This window comes from Cyprinodon variegatus, unplaced genomic scaffold (genome assembly GCF_000732505.1).
Source record: "Cyprinodon variegatus isolate N-32 unplaced genomic scaffold, C_variegatus-1.0 Scaffold419, whole genome shotgun sequence".
NCBI classification, from domain to species: domain Eukaryota; kingdom Metazoa; phylum Chordata; class Actinopteri; order Cyprinodontiformes; family Cyprinodontidae; genus Cyprinodon; species Cyprinodon variegatus.
Genome location: NW_015150872.1, coordinates 699778 through 708331, shown reverse-complemented (window position 1 = coordinate 708331; position 8554 = coordinate 699778). Strand labels below are relative to the sequence as shown.

At 37.6% G+C, this 8554-nt stretch overlaps 1 protein-coding gene across 1 annotated transcript in view; it reads left to right on the top strand.

Moving 5' to 3' along the window:
• The window catches only part of LOC107093312 (ubiquitin carboxyl-terminal hydrolase CYLD-like), a 9435-nt gene extending 4106 nt beyond the window's left edge, over window positions 1–5329 (top strand). Inside the window, exons 6-15 of the mRNA XM_015388301.1 lie at window positions 91–253; window positions 1297–1438; window positions 1606–1716; window positions 1793–1884; window positions 1970–2033; window positions 2115–2247; window positions 2830–2938; window positions 3014–3132; window positions 3623–3836; window positions 3908–5329. Of these exons, the coding sequence (XP_015243787.1) occupies window positions 91–253; window positions 1297–1438; window positions 1606–1716; window positions 1793–1884; window positions 1970–2033; window positions 2115–2247; window positions 2830–2938; window positions 3014–3132; window positions 3623–3836; window positions 3908–4092 (1332 nt within the window). The 3' untranslated portion in view covers window positions 4093–5329. The remainder of the gene's footprint in view (window positions 1–90; window positions 254–1296; window positions 1439–1605; window positions 1717–1792; window positions 1885–1969; window positions 2034–2114; window positions 2248–2829; window positions 2939–3013; window positions 3133–3622; window positions 3837–3907) is intronic.
• The last annotated feature ends 3225 nt before the right edge of the window (window positions 5330–8554 follow it).

Sequence of the window (8554 nt, the reverse complement as noted above, 5' to 3'; positions counted from 1 at the left end):
TTTTTTTTTTTTTTTTTTTTTTTTTTTTTTTTATACATATGCTCGCAATGTTACCCCTAAGGTTTCTGATTGATTAAATTCTGTTTACAGGAGGAGGACTATGGCGTGAGCGATGGTACCTTTAAAGGAAAGCGTTATTTCACCTGTCCTCCAAAGAGAGCGTTGTTTGTGAAGCTGCAGTCCTGCCGTCCTGATTCACGCTTTCTGAACATACCAGCCAACATCAAGAAGATGCCAGAACTGAATAAAAAGGGTCAGTTCAGACTTACAGTGGCTGTTAGAAATTTCTATTGAACTATCAGAAAAAAAACAGGTTTAAATCTTTAATTGATATAAACTGTTTTTGTTTGATGCAATAATTATAAAACATACAACTTCAATAACTTGTATAAGTGTGAAGGGAAAAAAAAAAAAACGTTTTTTCTTAAAAAAAAAAAAAAAAATAGATTTTTGTCTATTTTTTTGTAATCCAACTATGAAAGCATATTTTCCTTTTTTTTAAAGTGCACAAAAAATATAATTTTACTCTTGGATTGCAGTGCCATTTAGTTGAGCAGGATAATTTTTCAAATTGAGTCACACTTACAGTATACATCAGAAATCTGTTTCTTAATATCTCAAGATAATTTTTTTTTAGGAAGAACATTTCTCTTTTAATAAACAAAGCAGGAATATGCTTAACTTAAAAGAAATAAAAGGGATTGTCTTATTTGTGTGCGATAACACAAATGATCCGTATGTTTGCAGTAATGGGAGGTAAATTTAAAGTTTTAATAAATAAATGTTTTTTTTATGATAGGGGACTTAAAAATAAATGCCAACTTGGCTGACTGAATTGTTATGCTTTCTTTCATTCGTCAGTCAGTTTTTGGGCATTGACACTTCTAAAACCAATTATGATTAATATTTGGAGGAATATCTTGTAGTTACATGCCATTGTGTCCAAGTTTTACCAGCATCTGAATTTGTTGTTTTGAGATTTAAGTTAAAGATTTTTAAAATCATGAATCCAAAATAAAAATTAGAAGTTAAGGGCTCCTCTTCAATATTGAAACTTAAGCAATATACCAGCACCACTAGCACTAAAACACTCCCACAGCATGATGCTACCAACACCATGCTTGACAATTGTGAAATGTGAGGTTTTAAAGACTCGAATGGCCACTAAGTTTTCCTTTCACTGATTAAATGAAACTCATGAATTACCTCAGTTCAAATGTCTCTTGTATTTCATCATTTGTCCTGTATTTGGTGGATCTGAACTCAGTCAGTCGTGTTTATCTTTGTAAACAGAAGAAGATGATGATTATGGCAGCACAGGGAAGCTGGAGACAGTTCCTCCAATCAGCACAGAGCAGGTCCACCAGCTTCTGATTGGTCGGATGAAAGGGATCCAAGGACACTGTAACTCCTGCTACATGGACGCTGCCCTCTTTGGGTCAGGATCACAAATTTATGATGAGAAGATTATAAAAAATGCTATAATGTGACTCAGTCATTGCTTTGAACTTGTTGCTAGTAAAGAAAATTACATAGTGTCCAAAAATATTTAAAAAAAGGTAAATATGACTAACTTTTAAATGTATTTCTCACTTTCATGCTCAGATTGTTTTCCTGCTCCTCTGTGTTGGACTCCATGTTGTTCAAATCAACAACTCCTCAAGACGCTCCAATCCAGAGAATATTACTTCATGACATTGTAAACCCTCTCCGCAGGTGTGTGTCTGCATTTCCCCTTTTATTTCTGTTGCTTGGGGGAAACAGAAATACGTGATGAGTGTTTTGTTTGCAGTAAGGGATTCGTTCTGGGACAAAACATCATGAAGTTTCGGGAGCAGCTGCAGGATCACGGCTATAGTCACTCATTCACCACTGAGGAGAAGGGTCAGTTTGATCCTAAAGTTAAAAACAGTCCGTCCAACATTCTGAGATAAAAAGCTAAAGTAGAAATGTGTCTTGTGTGTTTCAGATCCAGAGGAGTTCCTCAACATAGTGATGCACCACATTCTTGCCCTTGATCCTCTGCTAAAACTGTACTCTTTCCTTTCTTCCTATTCTGTGATTTTAACTAGAAAATACTATGGATAAGACTTTTTCTCTCTCTCATTATACAGGTCAGCTGCTGGTAAAGTACAGGAGAGCTACTGCTACCAGATATTCCTGGACCAGAACCACAGCCTGATTCTGCCCACGGTCCAACAGCTTCTAGAACATTCCTTCCATAACGCAGGACTCAAATTGGCAGAGGTAAGCTCCCAGTTTTATGTTGTCATGAAACGAGTAGGTTTGTTCATAGTTCAGTTGTTAATTGAATCAATCAAGCCACGTTTTGTTTCTGTAACTAAGGAAAATAAAAGGTTGTAGATAAATAATTTCAAAGCCATAGAAGGCAATGGCAGAGAAGGAATCATCATCGTATTCCCTAATGGAAAAACACTGGCTATGAATCAAATGCACAGAATGCAAGGTAAATACAAAAAGAGCAACAATGTGACCACCAAGTATCTTGAAATGACCAACAAATATGATAAAATGAGAATAAAACATTAAATAATAAAAAAAAAAAGAAACTATAGATAAATCTAAAAAGAAATATGAAACATAAATAGATGTTTAATTAAAAGCGTCACTGAAATGGGAAACTTGAATCTATATTTAAAATTTCCTAAATAAAAAATTGCTATCAGCTTCCCTCATCGATAAACAATGAGATCTATTGGTTTAATTTAAGCCTTTTTGTGGCCACCTCTTTTTCGGGCACTAGGTGCCACTGTTAAACATTTTTCTCAGCGAATCCTCTTTCCTTATTTCTCTGTCTTTAAACTTTAGGTGCCTTCCTGCCTCATCCTCCAAATGCCTCGCTTTGGAAAGAAATTCAAGATGTTTGAAAAAATTATTCCTTCGCTGGAGTTGGACATCACCGACCTCCTCTCTGAAGGTACGCTAAAAACACGTCCATTTGAGCAGAGATGATGCAGAACATTGAAAAGAACTCAGTCTGTGTGTGCTTCAGGTCCTCAACAGTGCATTGTGTGCGGACACTTGGCAGTGGAAGAGTGTGGAGACTGTTTTAAAGAGCCAATTTTCAACCCAACAGGATTTAAAGTCTTCTGTAAGAAGTGTTCAGCTCAGGTGGGTTGTTTAAACTTCTGTGTTCAAACTAAAGTTTATTTATGGGGCTACCTTTGAAAACATCTCCTTTTGCACAGAAAGCTATGAATGAAATGGTAAAATACAGACTAAAAATCTAAATACATGTATGTTAATTCACTTAGTAGTATATTTTTTATTGTTGTCCTTCATCTGAGATTAATTAACCTCCTTTCATAGCATGAATTAGCTTTTTTATGTCCAAAAATATAGAAGTTGCATTTATACTATATATACAGCTACAGATTGTAAGAATAATGCTCATACATTGCAAGAGATATCAGAATAGTGATTTTTGTTTGTAAAGTTATTGTTGTGTTGTGAGGCTGGTTTAGCAGTTATTCACACAGCACTCAGCCAGCATCATAAGACCATCTGCTCTTTATCTGCTGCATCTTCATTATTTTGCATTTGTAGTGTACTCAATAAGTTCATTTTTGAACATTTTAATGGGGTCTGTATTTCTCCACAGGTGCACTCTCACCCTCAGCGCCACTCTCATCAGCCTGCAGCTCTGGAAATACCTAAAGGCTACCTCGGCCGTGGCGTCCCTCACACACTGACCAGAGACCGCCTGGAGCTGTTCGCCGTGCTCTGCATCGAGACCAGTCACTACGTGTCCTTTGTCAAGCATGGACCAAACAAGGAGGACTGGATCTTCTTCGACAGCATGGCGGACAGACAAGGTAGGCGTGGAGCTTTAATGCAGCATTTCTCCAAACATAACAAGTTTATTTAATTTGTGGGCTGTTTTTAGGAGAAAGAGACGGCTTCAACATTCCTGAAGTACAAGCCTGCCCTGAGGTGGGCATGTACTTGGAAATGTCTCCGGCTGAGTTGGCAAGTCAGGTCCCGCGTGACATGAAAGGCGTGGCCAAGCGACTCTTCTGCGATGCCTACATGTACCTGTACCAGAGCACGAGCATGTGTCTCTATCGCTGAGGGGACCCGGTTTCTGTTTCCTGCTTCCTTTAATTTACTGATTCATTTTTAAGTTACTGTGTGTGGTAATTTTATACAAATATTTGCAAACAAAAAGGCATTGATATAAATATTTTATGTCTAATGCAGGGAAAATACTTTCAGGCTTGAATAATTTATAGTGATATTATTTCACTTTTGTTATATGAGTGAAGGACAAACTGACAATTATTTCCTGATGTAATTTTTAAACTGAAGGGGAAAAAATGGTATTTGATAAATAATTTTTTTTTTTCGCTGATCACATTCCATCACATTTGGCAGTGAGTTGTTTGAAAAAACAAATTCAACTATTTTCACAAAAGCAGTAATACAGCATATAGCAGAGGAAATCTTGGCAATCTAATATAAAAATGAAATTGACCCTTAATGAAAACATGTAAAAACTGTGTTTATATAGAAAAAAAATTGTATTTCTTCTAAATGCTTTGGAAAGAAAAATGGTTTCCTTTTGTTCTGATTTCCTTAGTAATATTATACTTTGGTGTAAATCTACCATGGGGGGATGAAAAACTGCACTTAGAATGGCTGCTAAAACGTTTATGGAGACCTTTTCTATGCTGATGTATATTAATTGCCTCTCATTGGTGTATATATGTTATGATAAACCTGTTTAAATCCATACTGATTTCTATGTGGATATTTTTTCTCTTTAGCCATACAGCAGAAGACCAGTTGCTATGTGCCTCTTGATGTATTCATGTAAACATTTCAGTCGGTTATAGAAGAAATTAAGCAGCCTTGCTCAAACATTCCCAGCAGGTGATTGATATCCTGGCCTTAACCTTGGGGCGACAAGAAAGAAACAACTATCTAACAGAGGATGATAATTTGAAGCAGGTGATCTACAATCTTGTTTTGATCATGATCCATATCTCACGACCATAGCTGAGGGTTGGCATGCTGATGAACCGGTAAATCTAGAACTTTCACTTTTACCTTCGCTTCAGATTTACCACAACAACCTGGGGCAACGCCTTCAGTTCAGCAAATAAATCCTTGAGGGGTATTTCATAAAACTTGTTCAGAAAAGCTAGACTTAAACGCCCAGTTCTGACACATCTTTGGCACAACAAGTCAAACCAAGATTACTGGGTTTCACATAATGGACACCTGATTTGATTGTCACTAATTCAGGACAGGTTCCATTAACTGGTGTTTTCGTTCACATGAGCAGACAGTGCAGTCGTCACAAGAGTTCAATGAGAAACCTATTAATATATAACTGAAAAATAAAAAGGAAATACTGATGCCACGAATAGAAGGGAAAGGGTTTGATAAATACATGAATCGCCACCTTTTTAATTGCATTCAGAGATTTCTCCAAATATGTGATATTTAAGCAGTGTTAATTTTGACATTTTAAACAAGTGTCATTGAAATTAGAATTTCAGTGATTTTAGTGAAAAAGTAGTCAAAAGAATATTTCCCATTTTAAGTGCCAAACTGCCTTTAATTAAGATGTAGTCAACAGGAATCTTGTTAGCACTAAAAAAAATTTATTTCAAAATGAACAAAATAAACTCTGATTGGTCAAATTGTCTTTATTTCCACAATCATCAAAAAGATCCAGGCTCTATAAATCTGTGCCAGATTTACTTGTTCAATTATCTATATTCATATGAATCGCAAAACAACTTAAAAACTAATATAATGAAGACTGGGGTGGGTTGCCCTGCATGAATTTACCTTACTGAGAAAAGTGTACAGGCCTCTTTAAAGAGTCTGGGGAACAGATAGGACCTAAAAGGAGCTGTTCTGTGGCAAAGCTGCAAGCAACTAAATTAACCCTTTAGGGGGAAAAAAGGGTAATTTGATCCAAGAAGAAATGGGATACTGGGTAACCCCTCACCCCATCACCAGGTTCCTTTTAAAAGGCAAAAAAAAAAGATATATTCACGTCTTAAAAGAAACTTATATGTGAATGATAAATTCCCTAAATGACTGTGTGTTATATTTTATTTCATGATTTTCATTTGATGATATGCAGCTTATAACCGTCACTGATCGTACCGTACATTTTGACCAAGTGATGGCGCTAATACCCTTTCCTTCACCTACTGGGCCCTCTGTGTTGGATTCAACAAAGAAGACTCATATTCTGAATTTAGCTGGCTATAAACCTGGTGCATACCAGGCTCTGTTCACTGGGTTTTGGAAATCCAAATGACAAAAGAAATAAGCCAGGCATGGCCTGCTAAGCATGACTTAGCTGGCTAAACTAAGAAACATTTTATGAAACACCCCTCTGGTCTTCCTTACCTTCTCACGGTCTAGTCTAAAGTCAAATTAAAAAAAGACACAAAGTTTCAATGTCTTTCCAAAGTATTCACATTCCTTCAACTTTTTTCATATTACTCTCACAAACCATGATCTACTAAGTAGATTGCAATTTTATTTACTACACTAAAACAAAGTAGTTTATGTGTAAAAAAAAAACCCAAAACATTTTGATACGCTTTACTATTCAGCCCCCTTTATTCTGATGCCCCAGATAAAATCCTGTGCAACCAAGAACAAAATCCCCCTGTAGTTTATTCTCTAAGTAAACACTGTATCTGTTCAGTAAATTTCTCAGGTTTTGTTGGAGAACAATGGGAACAATGAAGAGGGGATCATCCGATAGGTCAGAGTTAAAGCTCTATAAATGTTATTGAACATTTCATTAGGTAGCATTAAATCTAAGATCTAGAATTTGCAGATCTTATCTGACTAACTTTTATGTATTTAGTCAGATAAGATCTAAACTGTACCTCCTGTCCTGCATGAAAAATGTTCAGTGTAGCAGAAAAATAACACTGCATTTCACTCTGAGAAAGCTATCATTCTGTCCAAAGAGGCTGGTTGATGGGATTGAGCGCATTTGATTCATGGTTAATTCTGGATCCAGACTATTTACAAGGTAGAAAAAACATCCATCCATCCATTTTCTGTCAGACTTAATCCCAGCCAGGGGGCTGCTATCCCCAGCAGTCTACAGGTGGGGTACACCTTGGACAGGTCACCAGTCCATCGCAGGGCAACACAGAGACAAACAACATTCACACTCACACCTAAGGAGAATTTATAAAAGCCAGTTAATCTAACAGTCTTTTTTTTTTTGACTGTGGGAGGAAGCTGGAGTACCTGGAGAGAACCCACACATGGCATTGTTAGGGAGAACATGCAAACTCCATGCAGGGAAGTGCTCTCCATGCTCCATGATTCTCCATGCTGGGAATCGAACCTGTAACCTTTTTGCTGAAAGCAGCAGCAGTGCTACCCACTGCCCTACTGGGCAGCCGGTAGAAAGTACATAAAACAATTTAATTTCTATCTTCCATCTGGAGAAAACCCCTTATAATAAAGCCAGAGCTACACTGGAAGGGTTTTGTTAGTAATATGTTTATACACTGCCTGGCCAAAAAAAAGTCGCCACCTGGATTCAACTAAGCAAATAGGTACGAGCCTCCTATTGGATAATTACTGCATGGGCGATTATGTTTCAGCTGGCAACAAGTTATTTAACCCCAACTTGTGCAATGACTTGCTTCTCATTTCCTAAACAACCATGTCGAAAGACACATCCCGTGGTCGTGGAAAAGATGTTAGTCTGTTTGAGAAGGGTCAAATCATTGGGATGCATCAAGCAGAGAAAACATCTAAAGAGATTGCAGAAACTACTAAAATTGGGTTAAGAACTGTCCAACACATTATGAAAAACTGGAAGGATAGTGGGGACCAATCATCTTCAATGATGAAATGTGGCCGGAAAAAAAAATCCTGAATGATCGTGATCGGCGATCCCTTAAATGTGTGGTGAGATCAAATCGAAGAAAAACAACAGTAGAACTCAGGGCTATGTTTAATACTGAAAGTAAGAGCATTTCCACACGCACAATGCGAAGGGAACTCAAGGGGTTGGGACTGAACAGCTGTGTAGCCGTAAGAAAACCACTAATCAGTGAGGCTAACCGGAAAAAAAGGCTTCAATTTGCTAGGGAGCATAAAGATTGGACTGTGGAGCAATGGAAGATGGTCATGTGGTCTGATGAGTCCAGATTTACCCTGTTCCAGAGTGATGGGCCAATCAGGGTAAGAAGAAAGGGAAGGTTAAGTGATGCACCCACCATGCCTAGTGCCTACTGTACAAGCCTGTGGGGGCGGTGTTATGATCTGGGGTTGCTGCAGTTGGTCAGGTCTAGGTTCAGCAACAGTATGTGCTCAAAGAATGAGGTCAACTGACTACCTGAATATACTGAATGACCAGGTTATTCCATCAATGGACTTTTTCTTCCCTGATGGCACAGGCATATTTCAAGATGACAATGCCAGGATTCATCAGGCTCAAATTGTAAAAGACTGGTTCAGGGAGCATGACACATCATTTTCACACATGGATTGGCCACCACTTAGTCCAGACGTCAACCCCATTGAGAATCTT